The sequence below is a fragment of the Oncorhynchus clarkii genome, chromosome 6 (assembly GCF_045791955.1).
Source record: "Oncorhynchus clarkii lewisi isolate Uvic-CL-2024 chromosome 6, UVic_Ocla_1.0, whole genome shotgun sequence".
Taxonomy (NCBI): domain Eukaryota; kingdom Metazoa; phylum Chordata; class Actinopteri; order Salmoniformes; family Salmonidae; genus Oncorhynchus; species Oncorhynchus clarkii.
The window spans coordinates 45165910-45185309 of record NC_092152.1 but is presented as its reverse complement, the minus strand read 5'-3'; the positions used below and the strand labels follow the sequence as shown (position 1 = coordinate 45185309).

Here is a 19400-nt window from a genome sequence, read left to right as displayed (position 1 = left end):
GCTGAGTGGTGCGATGTTAATTTCCTTCTCAGATGAGGATAAACGCTCTCAGATGACGTCTGAGGAATTTCCTGCCGAACCGAGGTTTGAAGCAATGGCAGCACTGCATTCTGTTGTATCAAATGGAGAACATGTGGGAAAATCGCAGTCAAGTTGAGTTATGTCAGACAAAAACCTTTAATCCTAGTAAAGATTTAGGCCACCATTTATGGTAGGGATAAGGGTTATAATTACATGTTTTGATAATTTCATAAATGAACCTTGTTAATTTAGACAAAGTCTTAGCTCAGGGGTTGGCAATAATTTTGGTCCTGGGGCCACACTGAGATTTCAAAATTCAGTGGAGGGTCGCACTTATTTATTTTTATCAAACTTGTAGACCAGCTGATCTGACACTGTTATGGTGTCAAACCGTCTGGATACAAGACAGCGGAAATGGCATAGGAAATCATATTTATTTGTGTCGACCCAATGAAGTAACACCCTATCAGTGAAATGTAAATAAGGAAAAAGGAAGAATATTACATATGGCAACCGAAATAAAATGATTTGACTCAAAATGTAGCCTATGTCAATTAAAATGATTTAGTTAACACGTTTAATTGTAGACATTTCAGCCAATTATGGCTACATCGAGGCTACTCTTCTGAGAAAATACATGTATAGAAGACCAACTTTTAATGAATTACCACTTTGTAAATTAAAGTGATATGGATTGCAGCAACATGTGTGACATACAATTGAAATATCATTATCAAACCAAGCCCTTTGTATTTGTTTCTTTGGATAACGACTTCCAAATAATAAATTCATCTCCACACCAGATTTCCTTCCAATTCAGATATTGTTTCTTCAATAAAGTACAATATGCCGCAGCCGGCCTAATGGCCTAATTACTGTAGTCCTGTACGAAAATATAAATGTTTACTATTGAGTGTTGTACCCGCAAAACACTGGCAGCTTCATTAAATAGTACCTGCAAAACACCAGTCTCAACGTCAACAGTGAAGAGGCGACTCTGGGATGCTGGCCTTCTAGGCAGAGTTCCTCTGTCCAGTGTCTGTGTTATTTTGCCCATCTTCATTTTTTATTTTTAATAGCCAGTCTGTGATATGGATTTTTCTTTGCAACTCTGCCTAGAAGGCCAGCATCCCGGAGTCACCTCTTCACTGTTGACGTTGAGACTGGTGTTTTGCGGGTACTATTTAATGAAGCTGCCAGTGTTTTGTGGGTACTATTTAATGAAGCTGCCAGTTAGCGTCTGTTTCTGAAACTAGACACTCTAATGTACTTGTCCTCTTGTTCAGTTGTGCACCGGGGCCTCCCACTCCTCTTTCTATTCTGGTTAGAGCCAGTTTGCGCTGTTCTGTGAAGGGAGTAGTACACAGAGTTGTATGAGATCTTCAGTTTCTTGGCAATTTCTCGCATGGAATAGCCTTCATTTCTCAGAACAAGAACAGACTGACGAGTTTCAGAAGAAAGTTATTTGTTTCTGGCCATTTTGAGCCTGTAATCGAACCCACAAATGCTGATGCTCCAGATACTCAACTAGTCTAAAGAAGGCCAGTTTTATTGCTTCTTTAAGCAGAACAAAAGTTTTCAGCTAATAATAATAATTGCAAATTATTTTCTAATGATCAATTTGCCTTTTAAAATAATAAACTGGGATTAGGTAACACAACGTGCCATTGGAGTGATGGTTGCTGATAATGGGCCTCTGTACGCCTATGCAGATATTTCATAGAAAATCAGCAACAGTAGTCATTTAACAACGTATTTCTGATCAATTTGATGTTATTTTAATGGACATAAAATGTGCTTTTCTTTAAAAAATAAGGACATTTCTAAGTGACCCAAAACTTTTGAACGGTATGTTTGTTCGTTTTTTTCAAGCGATTAAAATGATTGGTTATATTGCTGCAATCCCAATTACCGGGATCGATATGACAACTACCAGTGAAAATAGAGAGCGCCAAATTCAAACCACAAATCTCATAATTACAATTCCTAAAACATACATGTGTTTTATATAATTTTAAAGGTAATCTTGTTGTTAATCCCACCAAAGTGTCCGATTCCAAATAGGCTTTTTAGCGAAAGCACTACAAACGATTATGTTAGATCTCCACCAAACCACAATAAGCACAGCCATTTTCCAGCGAAATATAGCATTCACAAAAAGCAGAAATAAAGATACAATTAATCACTAACCTTGAATTATCTTCATCAGATGCACTCATAGGACTTCATGTTACACAATACATGCATGTTTTGTTTGATAAAGCTCATATTTATATTTAAAAAATCTGAGTTTACATTGGTTTATTAGATTCACTAGTTCCAAAAACATCAAGTGATTTTGCATAGCCACATCGTTTCAACATAAATACTCATCATAAATAGATGATAATACAAGTTATACACATGCCATATGAGTTCTGTTATACTCACAGACATAATTCAAACAGTTTTAGAAACTTCAGAGTGTTTTCTATCCAATACTAATAATAATATGCATATATTAGTAACTGAGACTGAGGAGCTGGCCGTTTACAATGGGCACCTTTTCATTCAAGCTACTCAATACTGCCCCTGCAGCCATAAAAAGTTAAAAACACAATGATATATTATTTGTGCAACTTTAAATAACTTCATTACTATTATTAGAATACAATATAATTTGATTCATAACACAATGCAATCACGATTTAGTTTCAAATGTCAAATGGAATATTTCCTTTTGCCCTCTTGATAAGAAATGACCATATTCGATTCAGACAAGTAAAATCATTAATGGATAACATTAATTGGAAACATGGTGTAGGAAAAAGTATTCATACACCACAGATTTGCATAGGGTAGGCTACATTGACATAGTAGATTTGCTGTGGTAAACGAGGGCATTAAATACTTTATTTTAGTTCTGCGGAATGATTGTCAAATAGATAAATCGTCCTTAGTCAAGTAGTATTGCCAGATCAAATTGTTCCGATGATAATACCCAGTAGAGGGCTTTTTTGTGCTAATTTTGGTTGCAATGAGGACTAAAGGATAAACCCGACATCCGCGTTGAGGAGCAGTAAATCAGTGGCCAATGCTGCTTGCAATTGAGATCAGCTGCGTTGGTGAATGTATCATGTATTGATGGTTTGACAAGAGATCATCTGCCAATAATCTACAGGCCAATCTTCGTTGCCCATGGAAACATTTGATTTGTTGTTGTTTGTTTCAGCGCTGAGAGGCCTGGACACCAGACCTATGGATGAGGATGAGAAGGAAGATGAGGACACTAGTACAGTGAAGCCTCTGCTTAACGGCGTAACGGAGAAGTCTAACGGGAGCGATAACGGACGTTCCTCTCAAATCCTCTATGTGATAACGTCCAGTCCCGGTAAACCAGACCACAACATGCCAGGTCAGTGGGCCGGACCCAACGGGACCAACGGACACACCTCTAGTATGTAGATACCAATATTGTTGTTTTCTATCTATCACTTACCAGCATCATATCTTTCTATTTCTCTGGGTTTCTAATGGAGCTTTCTACTATGACTCACCTCTATTGATACCGACGTTGCAACGTCCTACCTCTCCGTCTCTCAGTTACTACTTGTTTCTTTTTTTGTACCTTTGGTACTGTTTTTTTACCGTTCTGGGGTTTCTCTTATGTGTAACCAACATTTTACCTTTCTGGGGTTTCTCTCATGTGTAACCAACATTTGACCTTTTTGGGGTTTCCCTCATGTGTAACCAACATTTGACCTTTCTGGGGTTTCTCTCATGTGTAACCAACATTGTACTTTTCTGGGGTTTCTCTCATGTGTAACCAACAGCGTACCTGTCTGCCTCTGTGGTCTCACACTGGTTTTGATTGGTCAAAAACGGTATGTTTTACAAAAAAGGTGTGAGACCTGTTTTGTTATATGAATATATAGTGAACAAAAATATAAACGCAACATGCAACAACTTCTAAGATTTTACTGAGTTACAGTTCATATTAGGATATCAGTCAATTAAAATACATTCATTAGGCCATAATCTATGGATTTCACATGACTGGGCAAGGGTGCAGCCATTGGTGGGCCTAGGAGAACATAGGCCCACCCATTTGGGAGCCAGGACCACTCACTGGGGAACCAGGCCCACAAAATAGCTTTATTACAGACAGAAATACTCCTCAGCACCCTCTCAGATGATACTGCAGGTGAAGAAGCCAGATGTGGAGGTCCTGGGCTGACGTGGTCTGTGGTTGTGAGGCCGGTTGGACGTACTGCCAAATTCTCTAAAACGACTTTGGAGGGGGCCTATGGTAGAGGAATGAACATTAAAAACAGTTTTGTTTGACATTCCTGCAGTCGGCATGCCAATTGCACGCTCCCTCAAAACTTGAGATATCTGTGGTATTGTGTTGTGTGACAAAACTTTACATTTTAGAGTGGCCTTTTATTGTCCCCAGCACAAGGTGCACCTGTGTAATGATCATGCAGTTTAATCAGATTCTTGATATGCCACACCTATCAGGGGAATGGATTATCTTGGCAAGGAGAAATGCTCACTAACATGGAGGTAAACAAATTTGTTTAAGCTTTGTGTGCATATGGAACATTTCCGGGATCTTTTATTTTCAGCCCATGAGACACTTTAAATGTTGCGTGCATATTTTTGTTCAGTATATATTAAAATAAAAAGCATGAGCTGGCGCACACCCAGAGAAAATGATTTAGTGTAGAGGTGCTGACTAACGGTGAATAAACTGTCAGCTATGAAAACAAAGAGAGTCGCACACTCCACATGTATAACCTTCCAGTCATTTATTGGGCATTAAGGTTGAACCAAAAGATTACATGTAACATAAACATTTAATGAAATTGGAAATATTTTTATATATAGGTGATATTAAATGAAACAATTTATGTTGACGCTAATGTTATAATAATGCTAATGTTAAGAAAGGAATAATATATTCAATATGCTGTGTGCTATTGTCTTTCAACAGTTTCGCTCAATTAATTCTGATCAAGATAGCAATTACGAAACACCCCTCACTATTGACATTGGTTGTACTAGTTGTCTACATAACCTGGTTCAAGCATTGATGACATTACCCTGAAGAAGGCACAGTGATGCCGAAACATTGGTGTTTTTTCCCCCAGTAAATTACTGGGAGGTTATACTTTGACCTTATAGCTTGCTGTTAAGTAACAGATGCACCAATAACGTAGGTACTAATATTTTACCATCTGAATCGGTTGTGACAAAGGCCTTTAGGCTAACGTGTGCCTGTAGATCAAGCCTTACACTGAGTGTCCTCTTTCCCGACATAGACTGACCAGGTGAAAGCTATGGTCCCTTAATGATGTCACCTGTTAAATCCACTTCAATCAGTGTAGATGGAGGGGAGGCGACAGTTTAAACAAAGAGTTTTATGCCTTGAGACAATTGAGACATGTTATTGTGTATGTGTACCATTCAGAGGGTGAATGGGCAAGACAAAATATTGAAGTGCCTTTGAACAGGGTATGGTAGTAGGTGCCAGGCGCACCGGTTTGAGTGTGTCAAGAACTGCAACGCTGCTGGGTTTTTTACTCTCAACAGTTTCCCATGTGCATCAAGAATAGTCAACCACCCAAAGGACATCCAGCCAATTTGACACAACTGTGAAAAGCATTGGAGTCAACATGGACCAGCCTCCCTGTGGAATGCTTTCGACACCTTGTAGAGTCCATACCCCAACGAATTGAGGCTGTTCTGAGGTCAAAATGGGGTGCAACTGAATATTAGGAAGGTGTTCTTAATGTTTTGTGCACTCAGTGTATAGTACTGTACAAATATGGTGTAGATGTGCCAGACTGTTTTGAGTTTATAGATCCCTTTTATCTCTATCCGATCAGGTTTCTCCATGCCTGTCTGAGAGTCTACTCAAAATGCATAGGGTGCTTCTTAACTGGTATGTTTTCTTCTAAACTGTCTGATTTCAATTGTGTTTCTGTGTTGACAGTGTGGACCATCTACGCCCTAGCTGCTCTCCTGACTCTGACAGTCATAGCCATGGTGGCTAAACTACTACTGCATATTACAGTGAAGTAGGTATTACATTTTACAGTTTGATGTAAATTATGGACAATTAAGTTTTATTGTACTAATGCTTCAAAAGTGTAACAAAGTGTAGTTTATTGTATCTAATATATTTTTAACACTGTGAGAGCCCCAGCCAGTGGAATATGTAACCTAATGTTACTGTTCTCTCTTGCCATATCTATTTCTCTCTCTTCTCCCCCCCTCATCCCTCGTCCCTTTCCAGGTCTCCCAACATCCCGACCAGCAGTGGTTCAGAGAACTGCAGCGTGCAGAGTGCTGCGTCCGAGCCCTGGATCATCTTCTACCGGCCCTCCACCATCTCCCTCTTCAAGAAGAAGCTAAAGAACCACCACGGAGACCTCAGCCCTCTGGTGGGCAACTAGCGAACTGCAGTCTGGTCTACTAACATCATCACCATCATGTACCAGGGCCTAGCGTACCAGAGCTAGTTATAGAGCTAGCCCCTCTACTAATGAGACTCTATGGGGTACTGAGCTACAAAGCTAACATAATCACTAATGACTGATTCACTGACTCACTGAGTGACTACTACCAAATGGCCCAAGAGCCAAGTCCCTAAAGGGGATCCAGACAGGGCTGTCTGTGTCTGCTGTGTACAAGGCAGGAGAGGAGGGCAGCTATACAGTGTGAGGTGGATGTTTTACTGTAGGGAACTCATCTTCTATGGGTTCCACTTCCATTGTCCATGGATGTCTGAGAGCATTGCAGTCCTCCTCTAGAGACAAGGGTTGGCTGGGGCCAAAGCAAGCAGTTTCCATAGGACTCCTCCAGAATGCAGGCCTTTCATTGTAACTGTGTGCCGGTGGGGCACAAAATGTCTGACAATCTCTCCAAATTCGCTAACCTGCGAACAACTGAGGGAGCCATGCATATTCCCTATCATAGGTGTAGGTGTCTCACAGAACAAGGTGTTGGATCACAAGGTGTTGGTGTTGGATCACAAGGGGTCAGAGCAAGGCCTAGATTCAATCAGATCAAGCGTTAAACAGCCATATCTGATGTTTTGGTGGTGTCAGAGGTGTAACTGTTGGAGCAGTCAAATCGGTTAGCAGGTGCTCTTGATCATTGTCACAAAGCCACACCCGCAGCTCACGTTAGAAGTTCAGAACGGGAAAATGTAGGCTGTTTAGAAATAATGACACTCAAATTAAAAATCATTAGACGAAGAAAGCGTCATCGAGGTATAGATTACAACTCACATTCCAGTGTTCGAACTTGTAGAGAGGGCTGCTTGGGATTTCTCTTAATGCGACTCCGTGCAGCCAATGGTAAAGTCTGCTTTAGGTATAATGCCAGGAGCCACTTGTGGATTTGAACGTTCTAAAGCAGTTCCACCACCGACACTGCTATCTCTTCCACAACGCCTCTGGAGGAAACTGTATCAAGAGTCTCTTCCATGGCCACTGGTGGATGAGGGATGTGGTTTCATTAAACAACCGCCGTTCAAAAGAGTGTTTGAAATGCTCAGAGGTTCTCTCTCATCCGCTCAGCTGTGGTTCTTATCTTTCTGGCTGAACTATGTTTAAGTGCCTTAAGGATCTTAAAGAAGCCTGCTATGGCTTCTTTCCCTCTCCCCTCCTCCCCCCCTTCTCACTGTCTTTGAGTCTATTGCTTGTGGTCCCCACCCTATGAGAGACTATGTCGATGGGATTTACTGTAGCGTGGGCGAGACTTGGGAAAAAGGTTTGCTTCATTTTTGTATCTTTTTCTTTCTGTGTGCTCTTATGCGTAGTCTTCTTGGACATTACCGAACATATTGCTATCGTTATGTTGCCATTTGATTACAAGGAGGGGGTAAATTGTGTTGTATATTGCGTAATTCAATGTGGGGGATGTTGATGATGACATATGTCCTGCTCTTTCATTTTGTGTCTCGGCAAAGCAATGGCAAAATCCTTCAAAGTCGTTTTTGTACTTACTCATCAACTGCTACTTAGCTCGGAGGTTGGAGCACATTTTTTTCCCCCCTGTCTTCAGCAGCAGATTCCTTCCCACATTCAGAGGGCTCACGAGACCCAAACAACCTCTCTCAACTTACAGCTAAAGCACAAATAATATGGAATGAATGAATGAAAGTACTCGTGATGGTCCACTGTGGAAGGCAAACGACTGTTGCAGTCCGGCGTGTTTCTGTGAGCATTGAGGACACCTTGTAAGTTAACAATGCATTAATGTGCCCCTTGAATACAGCAGGTTGGAATTCCATAAAGAGAGGTTGAACCATCGATGAAATATATGTTAATAATATTACATTATACTGTATATGTATAATAATGTTAGAATTCTATTTCTATGGCTTTGTTTTTCCCAACAATCTCAAACCCAGTGAAAGCTGATTAATCTGATCCAAACGTCAATGCACTTACATTTGCCTCTACTTGTATGGTGACAGATAAATAGTACTGAAATCCAGTTTGGCTCTTATTTGCTCTCGAAACCAAAACCGTTTGAAACTGATGATAGGAGATTTGCAAAGTGCAAACTTGACATTGAGAGCACTTGCAACAAAAGGGTTAAAGTGGATTTGCAAAATTGTATGGATAGATTACATTTTAGGTAGTGTAACTTGGTCAAAAAATTATTTAATTTCACCTCATTTTAACATTCTGTCATAAACAGAACTACAACTACATAAAACAACATGTTTTCCCACCCCAAGGGGTATTTTTGTTTTACTATTGTAAGTGCCAATAAAGTACCATTAAAGTAACAGAGTTGTATATACTCTAGATGATACTCTCCATTTTGGCACTCCCCCACTTTTGTAAAAAAAATATATATTTTGGAAGCTATGGAAATGCATTTATTAACGTCTACATTTGTTTTTGTCACATTTTTAATTTTTAATTTTACATAAAATTATGTTTGCTAAACATAAAAATTCCAAATGAATAAAAAATAAAAACATTTTCCTTAAAGTATCATTTTTTTAAAAGCACTAATGTTACTGTCCCCACTAAAACAACACAAATACTTAAATACATTAAATGTTATCTTTGAAACATTTACATGAAATACTGTAGAATTCCATTCATTCCTATGGAGGACTGCTTTTCTGAGGAGTGCCAATATGGCCAACTGGTGGCTTCAACCTTTGCATTTTTCCGATACATAGCATCAGCAATCCAGTTTCTATACTTCATTAACTGTAACAGTGTTGAAGTTCCCATCTTAAATCAGCCATGCTTTTGATGGCTCGTGACAGCTTGTTGTGTGCAACAGGCCAAAAACAGTTGACCCAGCTCACCTGCTTTTACACTATGATGTGACTTGAAATTGGAATAGTTCAATTGGAATAGCTTCACTAAATTAAAATGAGATTTCAGTTCACGTAACAGGGTTGACCTTAAAATGAGGGGCAGACGTATATTATTCACTAATCACAATTAAATAAATAACAATCTTCAGAAATAACTCTGTCAAAGCAAGAACATAATTAGGGCTTTACAATGATGGTGAAAACGTAATGACATTTTGTGGTTAAGTGGGTTCAAATCTTCCTACAAGTCAGAACAACAAGAGACATGTAAAAGTGAAGATTTTTTTTCAAGCGTAGATTTTTTCATTCATTTCAACAAAAATCTGATTTATTGAATTGTCCATGTGGTTTATATTAAAGGGCACTTCATTTAATATAACAGGCTTTTAAAATTCAATATTGGTGCGCAATTTCTACTTAAAACATCAAAGGGACCAGTGGTTGTGTCCCAAATGGCACCCTATTCCCAACTATATATATAGTGCACTACTTTTGACCAGATTCACATTGGAATAAGGTTTAGGATTTATCGTAGGTGTGACTTAATGAAAGGGCCTTGAACTTTTCTTCTTCTCAACTCTGATGTTTGTCTGCTGGGTGACCTAATGTTGTATTTTGGCTGTCTGCTCATCTGTTACTCATGTTAATTATTGCAGTACAAGTTATGATCAGTGCAGTTTGTGCTTAGAGAAAGGGAGACTGTGTGTGTGTGTGTGTGTGTGTGTGTGTGTGTGTGTGTGTGTGTGTGTGTGTGTGTGTGTGTGTGTGTGTGTGTGTGTGTGTGTGTGTGTGCGTGCGTGCGTGCGTGCGTTTTACTATTTTTGTGAGTACCAGAAGTCCTCACAAGAATAGTAAACAAAAAATTCAGAGAAGTCCTAACTTGTAAAAAGGCTATTTTTGGTTTAGGGTTAGAATTACGGGTTTGGGTTAGGAATTAGGTTTAGGGTTATGGGTTAAGGTTAGGGATTAGGGAAAATAGGATTTTGTATGGGATCAATTGTTGGTCTCCAAAAAGTCCTCACAAGTATAGTATAGTAAGACATAGAGTGAGCTCCAAAACCTTTGGGACAGTGACACATTGTTTGTTGTTTTGGCTCTGTACTCCAGCACTTTGGATTTGAAATGAGGTTAAAGTGCAGACTGTCAGCTTTAATTTGAGGGTATTTTCGTGAATCGTTTAGAAATTACAGCACTTTTTTTTTACATTGTCCCCCTGTTTTAAGGGACAAAAAGTATGGGGACAAATTCACTTATGTGTATTAAAGTGAAGTATTTGGTCCCATATTCATAGCATGCAATGACTACATCAAGCTTGTGAATCTACACATTTGTTGGATGCATTTGCTCTTTGTTTTTGTTGTTTCAGATTATTTTGTGCACAATAGAAATTCATGGTAAATAATGTATAAATAATGTATCAATGTCATTTTGGAGTCACTGTTATTGTAAATAAGACTAGAATATGCTTCTAAACACTTCTACATTAATGTGGATGCTACCATGATTACAGATCATCCTGAATGAATCGTGAATAATGATGAGTGAGAAAGTTACAGATGCACAAATATCATAACCCCAAGACATAACCTCTCACCATTACAATAACAGTGAAGGTTAGTATTTTTTTTGGGGGGGGGGTATAATATTTGATCACCTGATATGGATGAAAATACCCTCAAATTAAAGCTGACACTGCACTTTAACTTCATAGTTATTTGTATCATTTCAAATCCGAAGGGCTGGAGTAGAGAGCCAAAAGAATAACACGTGTCCCAAAACTTTTGGAGCTCTCTCTCTCTCTCTCTCTCTTTCTCTCTCTGTGTGTGTGTGTGTGTGTGTGTGTGTGTGTGTGTGTGTGTGTGTGTGTGTGTGGGTGCGTGCGTGCGTGCGTGCGTGCGTGCGTGCGTGCGTGTGTGTATGGTGTGTGTGTGCGCGTCGTGTTTGGATAGCCTGGTGAATAATAATACCAACTCCATTTTCTCCCATGTCAACGGGACAATTCCATGGTACCTCCATATAATAATAGAAACTGTCTTCTCTTTTCTCTATCTGCGACTCATTCAAAATGTTACTCGGCACTCTTGTCATGATAACAAGATGAGCCGCTCTGTGTGATGTGGAGACCAATGGGTTTTGGGGGAATACAAAATATTGTTTTCATGAAAATTGTAAATAAATTAGTGAAATTGTAATTTATACAGTAAATTATTATTATTTTGTATGTGAATGGGATATAATCTATGTTTTGTATAAATTAAGTATCTTTGCAGTTTTATTTAAGTGAATGTGTCCTGGTTGCTAAATAAATTCTGTATGCATGTTTCTTATTCCTGTGTCCAGCCGTGATTAGTTGACTTCGGTCTGTCATACCAGCACACAAGACCTACCCTACACATTTCAGAATACATTATTATGGATATTCACATGTACAGTGTGAATACATGTGAACCACCAGTATCCCTGCACATTGATATACCTTATAGCATTCGATACTGGTGTGTTTTTATTTCATGTGTGTTTTTTTTTTTTTCATTTGAAGTGACCCAGTAATTGATTCCCTGCTCTTCTTTCAGTTTACAATTTTACCTTTGATATTGTTGAGGAAAAGCTTGCAAGTAAGCATTTCACTGTACTGTTTACACCTGTTGTATCCTGTGCATGTGACAAATCAACTTTGATTGATTTTGAGGTGAAAAAATTGAATAATATCTAACAGTAGAGATGAAAAGGGGAATTGTTGTTTATACACATAGAGAAAAGTATACTATTATACTGGAGTAGTACTGAAGTAAAGATACTAGTACAGTGGATAAACATTATAGTCACAAACATGTTTTGAGAAGTAGTACACATGAAGTACCTCTTTTTATCCATGTCCCACAACTCTACAACTTGAACTAACCATCCACCGTGCCTCCACAAAGCATCCATAGTCCTTTTGGGCCACTTCAGTCAGTGCTTGAAAAGACTGCACAGAGGGTAATTCAAGCCCTGTTTTTCTCCAAAGCAGCTTAATCCTTATCGTATGTCTGAAATGACTGCCAGACTCTCTCTTGCTATCTCTCTGTAGATGCATAGAGACAGAGTGGTGGGTCTTCGGAGCAGACCTCAAATACTACTCTAAATCATTTCAAATAATTTAGCTAAACTTGATTGAGCTAGCCTATTGTATTGCAACAATAGAGAAGTCCCAAAAGTGAAAACCAAGCAAATGAGGCACACCTGGCAGATTTGGAAGAGTACGAGGTCAGAGATTTAATTGGAGCCGTATAAAAAGTAAAAACAGGAACGGATATATTATGATCTAAAACATTTGTATCTGTATGGGTATCTTTCTTCTTCAACTGGACTAGTGAAGAGGGCAAGAGGCTCTAGTTAACTTAACTCAACAGGACTTGTAATTTGTCAAATACAATTGCACACAGAAAAAATATATATTTTGAAGCAAGACTTACACTGTCACTGCATATCTAGTTTGAATCCGACAGGACACACATTTAGAACAGGTAATTAACTTAAAGTGAGGCAGATCGTTACATTTTTTGAAGGAAAATATAATGTTTAACATGACCATGGGTCAGGATATGTTGACATTGTGGAGCCTCACCCATGCGACAGGTAGTCTAGCAGTTAGAACATTGTGCTAGTAACAGAAAGGTTGCGGGCTCGATTCCCTGAGCCAACCAGGTGAAAAATCTGCCGATGTGCCCTTGAGCAAGGCACTTAACCATAATTGCTGGATAAGTGTCTGCTAACATGTAAAACAAATAACTGTGGTGAAGAGTTGACCTGAATGTTTATTACTTTGAAATACTGTCATCTTGCCCCCTCTACTGGTGGCATGAATTTCTGCTCCATACCAGTTTACAACTGTAGGCTTAGAAGAATGGAAGAATGAAGACAGCAGCACACTCTACTAATAACCTCAGAATAGCATGGGGGTCTGTGCCACTGACCTCTCATGGAGACAGAGATAATGAGAGAGACTTGCTCTGTGAAGAAGGGAAGGAGATAGAGAGAGACAGATAAACACAGTCTTTTGCTACCACACGCACACAGACTACATGACACCTCGCCTTGCATCAACCCTGACTGCTCTTTTCACTCCCCTGGTCCACTAGTGCTGCCTAGCTATTGTTAGGCTGTAACACTAGTCATGTGACTCTAACTTACCCCTCTCTCTCGCTGTATATGTGACACAGAGACGGAGGAGGACTTTTTCTCCCTTCTCTCTCCACAGAGCCAGTGTGTTTCCACCATCCACTAGATCCCTATGAGATGGCCATGCAGGCCATGGCCCTGTCCCTGGCCCTGTTCCTTCCATCACCTTCCCTGTAGCAGAGGCCATGAGAACAGACTGGTGCCAGCTTCTCCCTCCGAACATGAGACGTAGCCTCTAATTAACACAACAATAGAGACAATGGACCCAGGTGTCTGGTTACCACAGAAAAGAGAAAAGGTTTGGTCCCAATTGATGAACAGGCAGGAAAACTGCCACTTTCTACACTAAAAGATAAAGAGGTAGAAGAAGTCAGAAACTGGAGTAGGATAAAACCACAAATAGGTGTGTGTGTGTGTGTGTGTGTGTGTGTGTGTGTGTGTGTGTGTGTGTGTGTGTGTGTGTGTGTGTGTGTGTGTGTGTGTGTGTGTGTGCGTGCGTGCATGCGTGCGTGCGTGCAATGTGTTTACAGGTCTGTTTATTTTCAGTTTTGTGAAATTGGAGCAAATTATCGAACATAAAACATAAAACAAACATTGGTGTTGAGCACTAACCTACTTATTATATAATCGTGCTGAAATTGCATCAAAATGAGGGAGATATAATTTTACGTATTTAACTCAAATGAGAATCAAGCTTGCAAGTAAGCATTTCACTGTACTGTTTACACCTGTTGTATCCTGTGCATGTGACAAATAAACTTTGATTGATTTTGAGGTGAGAAAATAGAATAATATCTAACAGTAGAGATGGAAAGGGAATTGTTGTTTATACACATAGAGAAAAGTATACTATTATACTGTAGTAGTACTGAAGTAAAGGTACTAGTACAGTGGATAAACATTATAGTCACAAACAGTTTAGAGAAGTCGTACACATGAAGTACCTCTTTTGATCCATGTCCCACAAGTATACAACTTGAACTACCCAAAAACATTTTGAACGGTCATCCAACTCGGAAACTCTGGCAACTTTCTAGAGCTCTGACTTTCCGACCTGAAAATCAACAAAGTCATGGTTTGACCTCGTTTTCTCAGAGTTCCCAGTTGTCATGTGGTACTTTTAAAAAATATGCCAGTTTCCAACTTGGGTCGGATGACCATTCAAAACACATTTGAGTTCCCAGTTGTCTTGAACGCAATTTCCGAGTTCCCAGTTACTTTTAAAGCGGCATGAGATTCACCATGGCGGCCTGAAAGATGGCGGATGCGGACGCTGATTGGAATATTGTCCAAAAGAATGGAAAATGTGGCAAAGTAGTGTACAGTGCTGAGAATGTATCTTGTAAGAGTATGGTTTGTTAAAGAGGAGCAGCTGATCGGATTCCCGATCTTGAAGAATACATTTGAGATATCCAAACTGGTGGAGAGAGTGCTGGGTTAACAAAGACCTCCTTCATTCCTGTCATTATTGAAAGAGATTGTGATATCTCACATCTCAAAATAGGGCTACTTAAAACTTTGGAATTTTGAATGAAAAGCGTGCCCAAATTAAACTGCCTGCTACTCGGGCCCAGAATATATGATATGCAAAGTTTTCAAAACTGTTAAAATAGTGTCTGTGAGTATAACATAACTGATTTGTCAGGTAAAAACCTGAGAAAAATCCATTTAGGAAGTAGGATTTTTGTTTTTTTTGTAGTTTTCTATTCAATGCCATTACAGTATCCATTGACTTAGGACTCAAATTGCAATTCCTATGCCTTCCACTAGATGTCAACAGTCTTTAGAAATGGTTTCAGGCTTGTATTCTGAAAAATGATGGAGTAAGAGCAGTCAGAATGAGTGGACCCTGCCATGTCACAGAGCTTTTTCATGCGCGCGACCGAGAGAGTGCCTTTCTTGTTTACATTTTATATTAACAACGTTATTGTCCGGGAGAAATATTATCGATTATTTAGGCTAAAAGCAACCTGAGGATTGAATATAAACATTGTTTGACATGTTTCTATGAACTTTACGGACACAATTTGTATTTTTTTGTCTGCCTGTTGTGACTGCGTTTGAGCCTGTAGATTACTGAAGAAAACGCGAGAACAAAACTGAGGTTTTTGGATATAAAGAGAGACTTTATCGAACAAAAGGAACATTTATATTTATTGAGTAAATGAATGTCTTCTGAGTGCATACATATGAAGATCATCAAAGGTAAGGGATTCATTTTATCTATATTTCTGGCTTGTGTAACTCTTCTACTTGGCTGGTTACTGTTTGTCCGCTGGGCGATGTTCTCAAATAATCTTAAGGTATGCTTTCGCCGTAAAGCATTTTTTAAATCTGACACAGTGGTTGGATTCACAAGAAGTTAATATTTAAGCCTATGTAAAATACTTGTATGTTTTCTGAAATTTTATAAGGAGTATTTCTGTATTTGAATTTGACGCTCTGCAATATCACTGGATGTTGGCCAGGTGGGACGCTAGCATCCCACATACCCTAGTGAGGTTAATGTTAGATCCCTCACTTCCAAGGCAGTTATAGTCAATGAACTAATCACGGATCATAATCTTGATGTGATTGGCCTGACTGAAACATGGCTTAAGCCTGATGAATTTACTGTGTTAAATGAGACCTCTCCTCCTGGTTACACTAGAGACCATATCCCCAGCGCATCCCGCAAAGGCAGAGGTGTTGCTAACATTTACGATCGGGAAAAAAAATGACTGTCTTTTGGTCTTTTGAGCTTCTAGTCATGAAATCTATGCAACCTACTCAATTACTTTTTATAGCTTCTGTTTACAGGCCTCCTGGGCCGTATACAGCGTTCCTCACTGAGTTCCCTGAATTCCTATCGGACCTTATAGTCATGGCAGATAATATTCACATTTTTGGTGACTTTAATATTCACATGGAAAAGTTCACAGACCCACTCCAAAAGGCTTTCAGAGCCATCATCGACTAAGTGGGTTTTGTCCTCCGGACCTACTCACTGCTACAGTCATACTCTGGACCTAGTTTTGTCTCGTGGAATAAATATTGTGGATCTTAATGTTTTTCCGCATAATCCTGGACTATCAGACCACAATTTTATTACGTTGGCAATCGGAAAAAATAATCTGCTCAGACCCCAACCAAGGATCATCAAAGGCCGTGCTATAAATTCTCGGACAACTCAAAGATTCCTAGATGCCCTTCCAGACTCCCTCCACCGACCCAAGGACGTCAGAGTACAACAATCGGTTAATCACCTAACTGAGGAACTTAATTTAACCTTGCTTAATACCCTAGATGCAGTCCTAAAAACAAAAAACATTTGTCATAAGCAACTAGCTCCCTGGTATACAGAAAATACCCAAGCCCTGAAGCAAGCTTCCAGAAAATTGGAATGGAAATGGCGCTACACCAAACTGGATGTCTAACGATTAGCTTGGAAAGACAGTACCGTACAGTATTGAAGAGCCCTCACTGCTGCTCGATCATCCTATTTTTGATACTGTCGCAAAGCTAACTAAAAAGCAGCATTCCCCAAGAGAGGATGGCTTTCACTTCAGCAGTGATAAATTCATTAACTTCTTTGACGAAAAGATCATGATCATTAGAAAGCAAACTACGGACTCCTCTTTAAATCTGGGTATTTCTCCAATGCTCAGTTGTCCTGAGTCTGCACAACACTGCCAGGACCTAGGATCAAAGGAGATATTAATTAATATTATATCTCTTGACACATTGATGAAAATAGTCATGGCCTCTAAACCTTCAAGCTGCATACCGGACCCTATTCCAACTAAACTACTGAAAGAGCTGCTTCCTGTGCTTGGCCCTCCTATGTTGAACATAATAAACGGCTCCCTATCCACCGGATGTGTACCAAACTCACTAAAAGTGGCAGTAATAAAGCCTCTCTTGAAAAAGCCAAACCTTGAACCAGAAAATTAAAAAAATATTGGCCTATATCAAATCTCCCATTCTTCTCAAAAATGTTTGAAAAAGCTGTTGCGCAGCAACTTACTGCCTTCCTGAAGACTAACAATGTATACGAAACGCTTCAGTCTGGTTTTAGACCCCATCATAGCACTGAGACTGCACTCGTGAAGGTGGTAAATTACCTTTTAAAGGCGTCAGACCAAGGCTCTGCATCTATCCTGGTGCTGCTAGACCTTAGTGCTGCTTTTGACACCATCGATCACCACATTCTTTTGGAGAGATTGGAAACCCAAATTGGTATACACGGACAGGTTCTGGCCTGGTTTAGATCTTACCTGTCAGAAAAATATCAGTTTGTCTCTGTGAATGGTTTGTCCTCTGACAAATCAACTGTAAATGTTGGTGTTCCTCAAGGTTCCGTTTTAGGACCACTAATGTTTTCACTGTATATTTTACCTCTTGGTGATGTCATTTTGAAACATAATGATAACTTTCACTGCTATGCGGAAGATACATAGCTGTACATTTCAATGAAACATGATGAAGCAGCCAAATGGGCCCTCCCTGGAAGCCTGTGTTTCAGACATAAGGAAGTGGATGGTGGCAAATGTTTTACTTTTAAACTCGGACAAAACAGAGATGCTAGTTCTATGTCCCAAGAAAGAAAGAGATCTTCTGTTGAATCTGACAATTAATCTTGATGATTGTACAGTCGTCTCAAATAAAACTTTAAAGGACCTTGGCGTTACTCTGGACCATGATCTCTCTTTTGACGAACATATCAACTCTGTTTCAAGGACAGATTTTTTCCATCTATGACCCAGAAAAATGAATCCATGCTTTTGCCACTTCTAGATTATACTACTGCAATGCTCCACTTTCCGGCTACCCGGATAAATAACTAAATAAACGTCAGTTAGTGCTAAACACGGCTGCTAGAATCTTGACTAGAACCAAAAAAATCTATCATATTCCTCCAGTGCTAGCCTCTCTACACTGGCTTCCTGTTAAGGCTAGGGATGATTTCAAGGTTTTACTGCTAAACTAGAAAGCATTACATGGGCTTGCTCCTATCTATCTTTACGATTTGGTCCTGCCGTACATACCTACACGTAAGCTACGGTCACAAGACGCAGGCCTCCTTTTTGTCCCTAGAATTTCTAAGCAAACAAATGGAGGCAGGGCTTTCATCCTATAGAGCTCCATTTTTATGGAATGGTCTACCTATCCATGTGAGAGACGCAGACTCGGTCTCGATCTTTAAGTATTTATTGAAGACTCATCTTTTCAGTAGGCCCAATGATTGAGTGTAGTCTGGCACAGGGGTGTGAAGGTGAACGGAAAGGCACTGGAGCGACGAACCACCCTTGCTGTCTCTGCCTGGCCGGTTCCCCTCTCTCCACTGGGATTCTCTGCCTCTAACCCTATTACTGGTGCTCTTCCATGCTGTCCTTAGGAGAGGTGCGTCACTTGAGTGGGTTGAGTCTCTGACGTGATCTTCCTGTCCGGGTTGGCGCTAGAGGTCGACCGATTATAATTTTTCAACTCCGACACCGATACCGATTATTGGAGGACCCAAAAAGGCTGATACCGATTAATCTGCTGATTTTATTTGTAATAATGACAATTACAACAATACTGAATGAACACTTATTTTAACTTAATATAATACATCAACAAAATCAATTTAGCCTCAAATAAATAATGAAACATGTTCAATTGGGTTTAACTAATGCAAAAACAAAGTTTTGGAGAAGAAAGTAAAAGTGCAATATGTGCCATGTAAGAAAGCTAACGTTTCAGTTCCTTGCTCAAAACATGAGAACATATGAAAGCTGGTGGTTCCTTTTAACATGAGTCTTCAATATTCCCAGGTAAGACGTTTTAGGTTGTAGTTATTATAGGAATTATAGGACTATTTCTCTCTATACCATTTGTATTTCATTAACCTTTGACTATT

The 19400-nt window shown here is 39.5% G+C and overlaps 1 protein-coding gene across 1 annotated transcript in view; it reads left to right on the top strand.

Annotated features, from left to right (window-relative positions):
* Nucleotides 1-8847, top strand: part of LOC139411205 (kremen protein 1-like) — a 111369-nt gene extending 102522 nt beyond the window's left edge. The window contains exons 8-10 of the mRNA XM_071157141.1: nucleotides 3233-3457; nucleotides 5999-6083; nucleotides 6302-8847. Coding sequence (XP_071013242.1) covers nucleotides 3233-3457; nucleotides 5999-6083; nucleotides 6302-6461 — 470 coding nt within the window. The 3' untranslated portion in view covers nucleotides 6462-8847. The remainder of the gene's footprint in view (nucleotides 1-3232; nucleotides 3458-5998; nucleotides 6084-6301) is intronic.
* The last annotated feature ends 10553 nt before the right edge of the window (nucleotides 8848-19400 follow it).